The sequence below is a fragment of the Ascaphus truei genome, chromosome 4 (genome assembly GCF_040206685.1).
Source record: "Ascaphus truei isolate aAscTru1 chromosome 4, aAscTru1.hap1, whole genome shotgun sequence".
Lineage (NCBI taxonomy): Eukaryota > Metazoa > Chordata > Amphibia > Anura > Ascaphidae > Ascaphus > Ascaphus truei.
In genome coordinates, this window is record NC_134486.1 from 325,055,696 (window position 1) to 325,070,978 (window position 15,283).

The 15,283-nt window shown below is 46.0% G+C and overlaps 1 protein-coding gene across 1 annotated transcript in view; it reads right to left on the reverse strand.

Annotated features, from left to right (window-relative positions):
* CD109 (CD109 molecule) overlaps positions 1-15,283 on the reverse strand; it is a 220,784-nt gene that overhangs the window by 145,341 nt on the left and 60,160 nt on the right. Inside the window, exons 10-12 of the mRNA XM_075598010.1 lie at positions 6,872-6,981; positions 4,498-4,704; positions 1,696-1,797 (exon numbers count right to left, since the gene is read on the reverse strand). Coding sequence (XP_075454125.1) covers positions 1,696-1,797; positions 4,498-4,704; positions 6,872-6,981 — 419 coding nt within the window. The remainder of the gene's footprint in view (positions 1-1,695; positions 1,798-4,497; positions 4,705-6,871; positions 6,982-15,283) is intronic.

Consider the following 15,283-nt stretch of genomic DNA (forward strand, 5'->3'; position numbering starts at 1 on the left):
GCAACAATTTTCATACACTGTGCCCTTATTTCAGGGGCTCAAATGTAATTGGACAAATTAACACAATCATAAATAAAATGTTCATTTTTAATACTTTGTCAAGAATCCTTTGCAGGCAATGACTGCTTGACGTCTGGAACGCATAGACATCACCAAACGCTGGGTTTCCTCCTTTGTGATGCTTTGCCAGCCCTTTACTGCAGCTGTCTTCAGTTGTTGTTTGTTCGTGGGTCTTTCTGCCTTAAGTTCTGTCTTCTGCAAGTGAAATGCATGCTCGATCGGGTTAAGATCAGGTGATTGACTCGGCCATTGCAGAATATTCCACTTCTTTGCCTTAAAAAACTCCTGGGTTGCTTTCACAGTATGTTTTGGGTCATTGTCCATCTGTAAAGTGAAGCGCCGTCCAAACAACTTTGCTGAATTTGGCTGAATCTGAGCAGACAATATATCCCTATACACTTCAGAATTCATCCGGTTGCTTCTGTCACATCATCAATAAACACTAGTGACCCAGTGCCATTGTAAGCCATGCATGACCATGCCATCACATTGCCTCCACCGTGTTTTACCGATGATGTGGTATGCTTCGGATCATGAGCCGCTCCAAGCCTTCGCCATACTTTTTTCTTCCCATCATTCTGGTACAGGTTGATCTTAGTTTCATCTGTCCAAAGAATGCTGTTACAGAACTGGGCTGGCTTTTTTAGATATTGTTTGGCAAAGTCGAATCTGGCCTTTCTATTCTTGAGGCTTATGAATGGTTTGCACCTTGTGGTGAACCCTCTGTATTTGCTCTCGTGAATTCTTCTCTTTATGGTAGACTTGGATAATGATATGTCTACCTCCTGGAGAGTGTTCTTCACTTGGCTGGATGTTGTGAAGGGGTTTTTCTTTACCATGGAAAGGATTTTACGATCATCCACCACTGTTGTCTTCCGTGGACGTCCAGGCCATTTTGTGTTGCAGAGCTCATCAGTGCGTTCTTTTTTTCTCAGAATGTACCAAACTGTTGATTTGGCCACTCCTAATGTTCCTGCTATCTCTCTGATGGATTTTCTTTTTTTTTGCTGCCTAAGGATGCCCTGTTTCACTTGCATTGAGAGCTCCTTTGACCGCATGTTGTGGGTTCACAGAAACAGCTTCCAAATGCGAATGCCACACCTGGAATCAACTCAGACCTTTTACCTGCTTAATTGATGATGAAATAATGAAGGAATAGCCCACACCTGTCCATGAAACAGCTTTTGAGTCAATTGTCCAATTAATTTTGGTCCCTTGAAAAAGAGGGGTCTATACATATTAAGGAAATGTACTGTAATTCCTAAACCCTTCCTCCAATTTGGATGTGAATACACTCAAATTAAAGCTGATAAACTGCACTTTAAGCCCACATTCAGTATTTAACTGTAAATTAAATTTATTTTGGTACACAGCCGGTATAACAAAACTTGTATCAGTGTCCGAGTATTTCCGGACCTAACTGTACTTGACCAGCCTATAATAATCCTGTAGAATATGTATCTTGTAATACCAATGTACTCTATAAGGAGTTATATAGTGTTGTATGTTCAGAGAGGAAATTGCTTAATGAAATGATATGCTACTTTACTGATACAGATATAGGAAATGTATACAAATTCCTATACAGAGGATAGTAATAGAGCAGTGTTATTTGCAGATAGCGGTATATCTTACCTTTACATCTTGGTTTATTTTTTTTATCTGGATGTATGTCTTATTTGGAGAGTTAAGCACATCGCTGATAAATATATGATCAACGTTGCCAATAAATTCCGCCTGTAAAATATAATTTTTGTTGATTAGAGGCACCATGCAGTAAATGTACTAAGTGCTGGGGAATGTCTCAATATCTCAGCACTGACCATGTTAATCATTAAAGCAACACTAAAGACAATATAGTTCATGTATGATACGAGCAAGCAAATGATGGAAAATGTGGACATTCCTTGTCTCAAGTTAAACCAAACAGAGCGCTAGCAAAGGTATTCTACAAAAAAGAAGCACCGACATCAATATTAACTTACACTTTTGTACCAGAGGGCAAACAAGGTAAATTAAGCACCTGACACAGATGATGATATCATAAGGAGTTCAGTTAAGTCTTGGGTCAGTTGTTCTACTAAATATTAAAGGAATCTATTTCAACAGGTTCAGTACAAAACGATTAGTGTGAAGCATGTGTGGTGCATTTAGTTAAAAAAAAAAAACAAGGGATAGATCACAATCAAGGGAGTTATATCTCACTAATCTTAACATGACACGGAAACTATTGTAGTTGTTTATTAAGCAAAAACATACTCTATATTTCCCTATGTGGAGGGTGGTAGCCCATAGACGACATTTTGGATAGTAAAATTACTAGTGATAATTAACACAGTCATCATGAGGGCCATGACAAACTTAATTTAGCTTACTTGAGGAAGGAATTAGGAATTTTGATCAATGAAATGCAATAGGTTGCTGTAGAAAATAAACGCAGGTTGTCATATTTTCATTGAAATCAGAGATTAGGATTAATAAATGGATTACATACTGTACACATTTAGAGGGACCAGCATAAGTGCTTAATGTCGGGGAGCAATACCAAAAGCCACCAGGATAACAAAATATATCAAATGAAAAGTGAATAGGTGGGGGCTGAGAATAAGTGAGAATACTAGAAGAGGCGAGGAGGTATAATTTGTCAAGAATGACTGTTCACATTAGCACTGTTCAGTTTGTTGAAAAAAAATTGAATCAATTGTATTTACAAATGTATTCAAGGTCAATATAGAGGTTGTGTTAGAGTAAGAAGTGTACAATGAACATGCTGTCATCAACTGACATTAGAGGAAAGCAAGAGGCCAGAGAATATGTGAAATGTAATGTGTGATTGCAAAAATGGTGCTGTATAGTAGGTGCAATACATTTTATAAAAAAGACTTCTCAGGTAATAAAGGTGCACAAAAACATGTTGGAAAGGTAAAAAGACAGACATTATTGATCAAGGATAGATCTGATTGTCTTTTAAAGCATCTTTCCTTTGTAAAAGCAAGCTGTCTGTATATAAAAACAAAGAAAACCCCCAGTGAAGTTAAAACATATCTACCCCCTGGCCTCTGATCTATGCTGGAGAGGCTGTGGACAATGGGGGGACATGGCCCACATCTGGTTGTCATGTCCAGAAATTCAGAAATATTGGCTAATTATACAATCTTTAATAAAAGAGGTAACTGACCTCACGATACCCATCGATCCACTGACCTACCTACTGGCTCGCCCAATAGAGGAAATTGACTGACCAGTTAGGAAATTAATCTCCTTCATTCTCAAAGCGGCGAGATGTGCAGTAGCGGCCTCTTGGAAGAAGGTGTCACTTCCCTCCAAACAGATTGTAAAAAAAAGAATAAACGAGGTAATGATTATGGAGAGGTTAACTGCTTTTCTTAAGCGATCGACGGAAGGCTTCTAAAAAGTTTGGGAACCTTGGCTGACACATTAACCTCGACCAAAACCTGTCTAATACTGATATTCGCACAAAAGAGTAGATTCCGAATCTAGGTGCACGAACCATGGCGGCTGGGGGTAGGGAGGACCTCTCCTCCTTCTCCCTCCCCCCTCCCCCCTCTCTGTTTTCTTTTCTTTCTAGCCTCTAGCTCACAGGACCACTCAGTGGTCTTGGAGCCCCGCCTCTCTTTTTCTTTTAGCCCATATATACCTTGAAAAACTCTTATGTATTAGGCTGTAAGAGTATTTTTATGCATGTAAACTGCAAATGCCTAATAAAAATGTTAGAAAAAAACAAAAAACAAAAAAAAAAAAACAAAGAAAAGTTTGTTTTTTTCTTCTGGTATATTAAGTATAAGACAGTTGTTATTAGATTATTAACCACACAGGTTTTTGCTATCTCAGACTTGCAAAAATGTTGTCCCAGAATTTGATACATTCCATTACAATACATGCATAGCATAACAACCTCTTTGCTTCTCTTATTTTTCCTCCTTAGTTTGTGTACATAGAGCAAATGTTGAAGCAAGGTGCTTTCAAACTTTGTGGCCAAGAAACACAAGATGAATTGACTTTGTTAGTTAGTTACATTAGTTATGCTGAAAAATGTCCTTGGTACATAATCCCGGCATTGCCAAATGTTGGTATTTTCATTCACTTTGCTATTAATCACTATAAACATACAGTAGTTTCATAATCAGATTAACATTAAACAAAAAGTTTATATATGGACATGTCTTCTTTCAACTTCGAATACCATGTATCTACCTTCAATACACACTTCATTAACATATTTTAAGTTCTTCTGTATTAGATCATATATAAATGAAGATTTGGGACTAATGCACATATACCATATACACTGTACATATGTGATATGAACAAAAAGACATTTTCATTTTAAGCAACATTGCTTGTGATAACCATCTTCCAATCGTCATTTTTTTGCAGCAGCAGATGTTCTTATTAATGTTTTACATTATTTAATACCTTGATTTTTAATTTAGTTGTATCAGCCAGCAGTGGGAACTCGATATGAATTATACCATTTTCAGGAATGACATAATCTTTATTCTGCATTTTCGCCGTGGTCTTTTCCTCCTCTGTTAACTTTATTGACTGTGTTATTGTGATTGCAACAATATTTTTTCTTTCATCCGCAGTCAGTTGTTTTCCATCATATCTCAGGATCTTGAGCTAAAAAATAAAACATCATCAAGAAGGGATTTATATATAGCTATCTGAAATTCCTTTAGTACAAATATTTGAAAAATAAAACAACATAGGAAGCTTAACAATGTACTGATGCAGCGGCCGTTATTTGAGCACTTCACGTGTCATGTACATCGGAATCCCGCGGGATGAATTCCAGCCTTCCCGCTGTAAGGAATCCACACCTCGGTTTACTGCTTGCCTTGCCTTACAGACCTGTGCAGTCCTGGCACACTCCCCCGGATATCTACTGCAGCTGTGCAAGCTATTACTGCAGCCCCAGTTCACTCATTAGAGCAATGCTGTCCCACGCCCCTTCTGCTATTGGTTCATTGACCTTTAAATACAGCTTTCCCCACAATGCTTCTCTGCCGAGCATAATCCTTCTTGGATATTCACATGTGTTTTGCCACAAGCCCTAGGCTTGTTATTTCTCGTTAAGTTTCCATGTTCATTTTCCATGTTCCTAGTTCATGTCCTGGTTCCTGTGCTGAAGCGGAGGACACTCCAGTGTTTACTTCAGCTTCCTGTTTCCTGAGGTCTGCTGTCCTTCCATAGCAGAGGCCTGTCTACTGGTTCCTGGGGCCTGCTGCTCTCTCTCCATTGCAGAGGCGGTGTCCTGGTTCCTGTGCTGAAGTGGTGGATCTCCAGCGTAACTTCAGCTCTCTGTTTCTTGAGGCCTGCTGCTCTTCCCATAGCAGAGGCCTGTCCCTGAGTCCTGAAGCTCTCTCCCCCCGCACAGGCTCGTTCTGGACTCCTGCGCTGAAGCATTGGTTTACCAGTGCTGCCTGGTGGTGTGCCCACTCCGATCAGCCTTCTCCTTCCTGAGACCGGTGCCATGGGCAATGGACGCCGCTGGCGCACACCCCGTTCCCGACCTGCAGCATTTTATCTGACGCAGGAAGACCTGCTTGATCTCCTGTTGCCGACTCCCTGCTCGGACTACGTTTACCTTGATGTCTCCAATCCTGACCCTGGCTCGTCCACTGACTACGCTGCTCTCTCCAGTCCCGATCCTGCTATGTACGACTACGAACTGCGCAATCCGAATCAGCCTGCGCGGTCTAAGGTCGGTGCTCATACAGTACAACCCCACCTCAGCCACGCGATCCGACCTTGCTTTGTGGCAAGCACAATCGTGACACCCGCACTAAGATGCGAGCACGAGTGCAGAAAAACAAATTTTAGTGTTCTGGCTTTTAAAAACATGAAATTGACACAGTAGCACAGTGGCACAGTACTGTACACATTACAATTCATGCATTTTATTGCAAACGAAGAAACAGAATCCATGAAATTCAAACAAAACATCTGCGATAAGCGCGGGTGCCTGGGGCGATTGGCCGCGTTCATGCTGCGTGAGGAACAGCAGAGAACTCAAAATCGGCGCCGTGATGTGTTCGAATAACGGCCGCTGCATCAGTATAAGAGCCCATTATTTGTTTTACTGTTTACTCTCCCACTGATCATTTGATTGCCCACAACCTACTATTTATCCCAATCACTTCAGAAAATGCAGTTTATCTGTGGCAGATAGGGTGGATATGTGGCTTCAGATATGGGAGGGAGGCTGGTCTAGTTGATTTCTTTAAAAAAAAGTGTGGAAAGTTTTCGATATATAATAATTCTCTGAGTAATAATTAGGAATAAGTTAATTTGTTCTCCTGAGTAGAAATGTTCAAACTCATGTCAGTGTGCTTCAGAATTAAATTAACTATTTTGTTTGGCGACAAGAGCACAACTTGGAATAAAATCAGTGAACTTTAACCTCAGCTTGCTTGACAACAAGCTACTTTTTTTCATTATTTTTTTTTATTGTGTGTTTTTTTTTTTTTGCAAAGAGAGTTTAGGGCTGCAGTATGACACAGGTGTCATCTAGAGTATCTAGAGTGTCTAAAACATATAATTTATTGCTTTTCAATTAATTATGCTTTTTAGGCATTTTTTGCCAGATATGCTATTAATAATTTGATTGATTCGAAGAAGACTTCAGTTTTTCCATCCATATTCTGTCAAATGACAAAAAGATCTATTAACAAGTTATACTTTAAAAAAAATCAATCTGTATGATATATACATTTTAAATCTCTACAATCTGTGGGGGTTTTCTTATATATAAAAAAAGGTTACATGTTAAAATAAAACAACTTACAGATGCTGTGAAGTTAAGCATAGGTTTCAAAACAGTAGGATAGTCATAAAATGCAATGTTGTATTCTTTGTCGATAAAGTATACACTAGATGTTTGATTCTGTGAGATGCCTGTTTTAAGAGAGAATAATGTTTTTCATTAACAATATATAATTTAAAAAACATCTAAGAAATATTACAAATAAACACAGGTTTTAAGCTCGCCCCTCTCCACTTTCCATATGTACAGGTCTTTTCATGCAGCTGTTTGCGACAGATCCAATGCAGATCATTCTTCCTGTAATTATACAGGTAAATAAGAATTTTAATCAGTTGGTGTTAGGACCTGCGATATTATGGTCATGCCTTGAAGTGGCTTGCAGGCTTATAATGCTTTGGCCAAAGGGTTAAACTAAATTACCCTTTTTTTCAAGAGATACTGTATATATTGTATTGTATGTCTTTATTTATATAGCGCCATAAATATACATAGCGCTTCACAGTAGTAATACATGTTGTAATCATATAAATAACAAATAATATAAATAACAGGTCATGGGAATAAGTGCTTCAGACACACTGTAAAAGTAACATTAAGGAAGAGGAGTTCCTGCTCCGCGGAGCTTAGAATCTAATTGGTGGGTTGGGGAACGTATAGAGACAGTAGCAGGGAATTCTAGTAAGTGCGTCTGCAGGGGGCCAAGCTTTATGTATCATGTGTCCAGGATTATCCACAGTGCTATTCATATACTTCTTTAAGCAAATGCATCTTAAGGTGGGTCTTAAAGGTGGATAGAGAGGGTGCTAGTCGGGTATTGAGGGGAAGGGCATCCCAGAGGTGTGGGGCAGAAAGTGAGAAAGGTTTAAGGCGGGCGAGGGCTTTAGATACAAAGGGGGAAGAAAGAAGACATCCTTGACAAGACCGCAAGAGTCAGGATGGTGCATAGCGAGAAATTAGGGCTGAGATGTAAGGAGGGGCAGAAGAGTGTAAAGCTTTAAAAGTGAGGAGGAGAATTGAGTGTAAGATGCGGGATTTGATCGGAAGCCAGGAGAGGGATTTCAGGAGGGGAGACGCGGTGACAGATTTAGGAAAGGGTAGAGTGATTCTGGCAGCAGTGTTTAGGATAGATTGTAGGGGAGACAGGTGAGAGGCAGGGAGGCCGGACCGCAGGAGGTTGCAGTAATCGAGACGGGAGAGAATGAGGGCCTGAGTCAGAGTTTTAGCAGTCGCGTAACAGAGGAAAGGGCGTATCTTTGTGATATTGCGGAGGAAATAGCATCAAGTTTTAGAAACTTTTGAATGTGAGAGGAGAATATATATGTAGCCCTGCTTCCTATCGCTAGCAAGCCGCTACTCTGTGCTGTGTTACCTGTAGGCTCGCAGGGCCTAAGTCTCTGCCACGGAGAGCCTGGGGTACGCGCAATATCTATAACGGGTGCAGCACCTCCACCTGCGACAGCTCCCGCCAACGGGGGAGTGGGTCTTCGCAGGACGTATATATGCAAGAATTACACTCACACAGCCAAGTTCTATAACCAATCTCCTTTACTTGCAGATAAAGTTCAAAATTAGGTACACACCATAACATCCCAATATATACTTTATAACACGCCACGGCGGACACCAACACTATCTTGCGCCACGGCGGGCGCCCCACAATCATGCGCCACGGCGGACGCCAACACTGCTTCCCACACCTTCCACCGGGTGATTCCACCCTGTGTCCGATCCTTAACGGATTAGTCCTCCCGCTCACTGTTGGCCACTATGTGTATGTATGGGTGACTGCGCAGCCACTGTGTCTCGAGTGAATGAATGGTACCATTGATGCACTTGTTGAAATACCTGCCGAGCACTCCGGTGCTCGGAACTGCTACGGTCTTCGCAAAGAGTCTCTGTAAGTCGACACCGTTCTCTCTCTCTCTCTCTCTCAGGTCCGGGGCGCTCCCACCCGGACTCCGGCAACAGCAAGCGGGGTCTGAGCCCAGACCTCCCACTCGATAGTATAGTCCAGATTAGGGTATTAAAGATACTATGGGAACAGGAACCTCACTAGGGTGATCCCTAGCTCAGCTTGTCTCTACTGTGACTCAGGGCTAACTGGGCCTGGGGCACATGGCCTGCGCCGGGGCGGATCAACCTCCCCTACACAGACACTCCGTCTCTTCTCCTCTCCAACCAGCTCTAACTCCACGTGCGTGCAACCACCTCTCTATATCTACTCCACCTCCGCAGCCCATTGGCTCAACCCTCTCACCTGACCCTCCCCGCGGGGCTGCTGGGACAAGGGTCTGCCACCTACCGCCAATATACTCTCCTCCTTCGCGGGCTCTGCAACTCCCTCTGTGCAGGCACAAACTCCCGCTCTTTCAGGGTGAATAAGGGGTCACGGCTACATCCTCCCCCCTGTAGATTCCAACGGCCCCGCTTGGACAACGATAACAATACAACCAGTTATATAATGAAAAAACGCTAATACATAGGTCTCTAAATCAGCTTGTACATTTCACTGAACATGATAATAACAGATTGGATGCGATTGCGAGCCCACTGCTGAGCCTCATAATGGGGTGCCCCAAACCTCGTTGGAGGTTGACCCGCTCTTTGGCTTCTGCGAATTGGTTCTTCAGCTACCTCTTCTGGAAAGTAGCAATTCTCATCGGGCATTTACAACTCTGCCCTTGAGGGGCTGGGTATATTTATAAAGTCTCTTTGTGGCACAAAGCACCGGCTCTGTGGATCTAGCAGCTGACTCATTGGAGTCAGCGTCTCTGTCGTTGGGCCAAGGGGCTCTTTGCCCGTAGCTCCTCCGGGAGATGCCCCCGCGGCCGGAAGGCCCCTTTGAGAGGTTCCTTCCTGTGGATCTTCCAGAGTTTCCTCATTCCCGACTTATTCTCCTGATGACATTTCCCCACTCAGGGGAGATGTAGGCCACTCCAAGTTTCCTTATTTGGGGAATAGGGAGCAGATGATTACGATGCCACATCTTTATCCGACCTTCCGAGTCTTTGATGCAGTAGACTGGAAGGTCAGGCAAATGAGAAATCACCTTGTACACCCCCTCCCGCAACCGTTCAGCCAGCTTATGTTTTCCCGGTACTCCCAGGTTGCGGAGAAGTACGGCAACACCAGGTTTTGTATTGTATGTCTTTATTTTTAATGTCCCTATGTTTCACTTTGTGATCATAACGCCTGTTGTTCCCGGCATTCAGTTTTTCAGCAGATCTCTCGGCTTGCCCATAGGCCTTCTGTAGGTTTTGTTGTAATCTTTGCACATAGCAAAAATGGGTAGTGTTGTGTACCCCATCGGTGGAGACTCTCAACTGTATATCCACTGGTAAACGGGCTTCACGGCCGAACATGAGAAAGTAGGGCGAGAACCCGGTAGATTCGTGGCGGGTGCAATTATAAGCATGGACAAGAGTCTCTACATGGCAACTCCACTTAGTCTTCTCTACACTGGTTAGCGTGCCCAGCATGTCCAGCAGAGTGCGATTGAAACGTTCGGGTAAAGCATCCCCTTGTGGGTGGTAAGGGGTAGTACGGGACTTTTTGATGTGTAGCAGGTTCAGCAATTCTTTTATTAGCTTACTTTCAAAGTCCCGTCCTTGGTCAGAGTGCAGACGTTGAGGAAGCCCATAATGCATGAAATACTTCTCCCAGAGTACCTTAGCCACCGTAATGGCTATTTGATCTTTGGTCGGAAAGGCTTGGGCGTAACGGGTGTAATGATCAGTGATGACCAGCACGTTCCCTGTGCCATGGGTGTCCGGCTCGATGCACAAGAAGTCCATACAGACTAAATCCATAGGTCCCGTACTTTTTAGGTGGCACATGGGGGCAGCTCTAGTGGGCAGAGTCTTGCGTTGGATACACCGCACACACCTACGACAGTGATGTTCCACGGATTCTCTCATTTTTGGCCCAAAAAATCTATTTCTCACTAGTCCAAAAGTCTTATCTATCCCCAAATGTCCGTGTTCATCATGGAGAGCTTTCAACACTACGTACTGTAGTCTTTTTGGTAACACTAGTTGTCGGCGACCCGGGTGGTCATGATATTTCACCACTCGGTACAACAGCCTATCTTGAATTTCAAATTTGTCCGCCTCCCGCCTCAGTATACCGCCGACATCCCCCGGAGTCTGGCAAAGTAGGCCCCGTCGATTTTGTCGAATGGCATCACGGATAGTTCCGGCGACCGGATCTTGTTCTTGGTAACGTACCATATCCTCCCAGGCGATAATTTGATCGGGGGTAACATGCATTCCACTCGGGTCACGATAGGCTTCGGGTATAGTGGCAGAGGTGCACCCTAGAGAGTCGGCTACCCGCAATTCCGAAAAGGCTACTTGCTCATCTATGATGGCGGCCGTGCAACAGAACGCTCTTATCCCTGGCCCAGGAATCTCTTCCTACTGATCTCCGTCGGGTCATGATGTAGGTGAGAGGATTGTTGTATCGGTGCGTACCTCGAACGACACCCCGTACAGGTAGTCCCGAAGTTTGTCCACTATGGCCCACTTAAGGGCCAAGAACTCGAGCTTGTGTACCGTATAATTCTGCTCACTAGCCGTGAGACTACGGCTGATATACGCTACGGGTCGCAACCCCTCAGGGTATTTTTGATGCAACACGGCCCCTAGGCCACTCAGACTGGCGTCCACGTGTAGGATATAGGGTTGGTCGGGGTTGGCGTAGGCCAAGACCGGAGCAGCCGTCAGGCTCTGCTTCAAGTCGTGGAAGGCTTGCTCGCACGCGGGGGTCCACTTATCCCAGAAGGGCTGTCGGGCAGAGTTGGCCTTCTGACCCGCCTCCGACGGGTATATTCTCAGCAGGCTGTTGAGGGCTTTGGCCCTACATGAGTACCCCTCCACAAATCTGCGATAGTAGCCGCAAAATCCCAGGAACGAGCGCAACTCCCCCACATTCTCCGGGTGAGGCCAGTTGACGACAGCTTCTATTTTGGCGGGATCAGTGGCAATTCCTTCCCCGGACACTATGTGTCCTACGTATGTCACTGAGGTCCGGTAGAACTGGCATTTATCCAGAGAGCGTTTGATGCCTTCTTGTGACAGTCTATCGGTACCTTTAAGAGATGGACCTCGTGTTCTTCCAGTGTTTTCCCGAAGACTATTATGTCATCCAGGTACACCAGGCATTCTCGGGGGTTGAGGTCCCCCAGCGTCTTCTCCATTAACCGCTGGAAGATGGCTGGTGCCCCGCATATGCCTTGAGGCATGCGGGTGAACTGATAAAACCCCAGGGGGCAGACGAAGGCTGTCTTTTCTTGATCCTCAGGGCTCATAGGGACTTGATAGTACCCGGACCATAGGTCCAGTACGCTGAACCACTGGCTCCCGTGTAAGGTATCGAGGATCTCCTCTATGCGGGGGAGGTTATACTGGTCCGGCACGTCCGATTGTTCAACGTCCGATAATCTACACACAGTCTTACGGTTTAATTTTTCTTTCTCACGACTACTATAGCAGAGGCGTAGGGACTTCGGGATTATTTGACAATCCCGGCGGCTTCCATGTCATTGATAGCTGCCCTCACATCCTCCACATCCCTGGGAGCGAGTCGCCGAAAGCGCTCTATGAAGGGCTTCTCGTCCGTCATCCGAATGGTGTGCTGGTCGTTGCGACTACACCCCACATCCATCTCTCCGGTAGAGAATACGGATCATCTCTGTTCCAGTTGCACCCGTAACCGTTCCTTCCAGGCTCCTGGCAACTCGGACGAGCCAAAATCGAAGTCTAGGGCCGTCCCTGTTTCTTCCACTCGGGTCGTGTTTACTTGCACGGCTTCTTCCACTGAACTGACAGGATAGATCCTTCCTATCCGCTGCCCCACATCGATGGTCAGAGGGAAGGGCGATAGATTCTGTACCATCACGTCAATCCGTCGAGGAATGGTGGCATGCCAATAGAGGAATTCGGGTTGTGAGCCGATACCCTCGCCGTACATCCTCCCCTGTGGTAATCTCTAGCGAGAATTGCTGGTCTTCGGCTAGGCGCTCCGCATAAGCACACCAAGCGGGAATTCTTTGCGTTTCTCCGGGGAAAAGCTGTGTCAAACCCCTCCGTCCGCAGAACAACAGCCCGTAGTCATCCGAAGGAGAGGGGGGCGGGGCTGGGTCTGCTTGAACAAATTGCAGCTGTAGGCTTGACATGGGGAGCTCTTTAGTCTCGTGTAGATAGGCCCGGATGACTGCTTGCACAATATCAGCATTGGTACCGAGTATAATAGGGTACTTGGGGGTGTCTCGGGGTTCCGGACACACCAAGGCGTCCACCTTCATGGGGTGAGATTTTCCCATGTTGAGCTGTTGTATTTCCAGATCCACGGTCACTAACCCATCGATGGTAGTTGGTAGTACCTTGATATGGTCAGCCGGTCGCAGCGGATGCTTTTGAAGATGACAATCATAGAACCCTCTGTATATGATGGTGACTTGGGATCCGGTGTCTAGTAGTGCAGAGGAGTAGATTCCATCCACTGAGACCCGGATCAATGCTACCGGTCCCACCCAGCTACCATCTTCTGCTGGCTCTGCCCCTCCAGAAGAGGTCCCGGCCTTGTCAGTATCTGTCGTATACACCCCGAAGACCATAGCCTGGGGCGGGAACTTCTTGGGGGAGGGACTCCGATGTCGAGAAGTGCCCAGACGACAGTCATAGGATAGATGCCCCCTCTTCCCACATTTATAGCATGACATATCTCTGGGGGTAGTCCGGCGATCAGGCGGAGGTGATGACCGTCCCGCGTAAGGCGGTTTCTCTGAGCCAGGCTTGTCCGGTGGCTCCTCCTTCTTTTCAGTACTTCCTTTGGGTTTAGTGCTACCGCTAGTTTTCGGCTTCGGAGGGGAGTGCAGCATTAGATGCGTCTCGTGCTCTTTCACCTGTTGCAGGAGTTGGATGAACGAAGGGGGGGGGGGGGCCCGGGTGAGGTGATCACGAATCATGCTGGCTATTGGATGGGTAGGACTGGATCCGCGGAGGTACTGCTTACGGAGATATTCATCCATTTGTGAGGGCAGCACATATTTATAATGTGCCAACGGTCCGAGAGATATTTGCACGCGGTGTATTTAGGCGGACAGCTCTTCCCCCTCTCTTTGATTTATGGCATAGTACTTGGCCCACAACGCACCATCATCCTCTTTTGCGATAAAGGCTTCTGCCAGGAACTCTATCATCAATCGGGAGGTTAGATCGGGGTATTGCTCGCGGTGTATACTGATCAGGGTGGCCGCTGGAGGCCGCAGGCACTCCATGAGTCTCTGTCTTTTCACCACATCGGTGCACGACCACTCTTCCATTAATCCACGCGTGTGTTCTTTCCAAGTTTCTACCCCATCTTCCCCGGTAGGCACAGGGAGGGTCCCCGAGAAGGTTTTTAGCTTCCGGTAGTTCTGGGCGTGGGTTGCTAATGTAAGCGCTTCGACTAGCGGCGGCAAACTGGGGGGGGCAGACAACTGGTCTATCTTGTCATTGAGTTTCTGCAGCATATTACTACTCACTCCAGCCTCAGCGGAGGCGCTTGACCCTGGATAACTAGACACGGACCAGCAACTACCGACGTCGGTCGCGGCATAGTGAGCAAAAGGGAGGGTGGGGTCGTCCTCATCCAGCGGACGTACGAGGGGATCTCGGAGGGGGTAGACAAAAGGACTACCGGCTGGCAGTGCATCGGGCAGTGCCAGAAATTGAGGAATGGCAGGTTCGAGCGCTACAAGGTTTGCGCCGACAGTCCACAAGCAAGGTATTCCATTTAGAGTCGTGATCTACAAGTACATCTACCAGGCGAGCTTTGGCAAAACCCGGGGGTTGTCGCAAGGCCGTCTGTAACGTCTCTAAGGATAAGGCTATGGGCACTCGGGCCAGCGCTACGGCGCGATGGGTAGGCGTGCGTACTTGGCGGGCCCAATCTCGTATCTTGTAATGGGTAGGCAGGGCCATGGTGATAACAATTTAGGTTCGAGGGGCACCCCAGGTCTAAGATCTCAGCAGTGCCTCCAAATGTAGCCCTGCTTCCTATTGCTAGCAAGCCGCTACTCTGTGCTGTGTTACCTGTAGGCTCGCAGGGCCTAAGTCTCTGCCACGGAGAGCCTGGGGTGCGCGCAATATCTATATCTCCACCTGCAACAGCTCCCGCCAAAGGGGGAGTGGGTCTTCGCAGGACGTATATGCAAGAATTACACTCACACAGCCAAGTTCTATAACCAACCTCCTTTACTTGCAGATAAAGCTCACAATTAGGTACACACCATAACATCCTAATATATACTTTATAACACGCCACGGCGGGCGCCCCACAATCATGCGCCACGGCGGACGCCAACACTGCTTCCCACACCTTCCACCGGGTGATTCCACCCCGTGTCCGATCCTTAACGGATTAGTCCTCCCGCTCACTGTTGGCCACTAT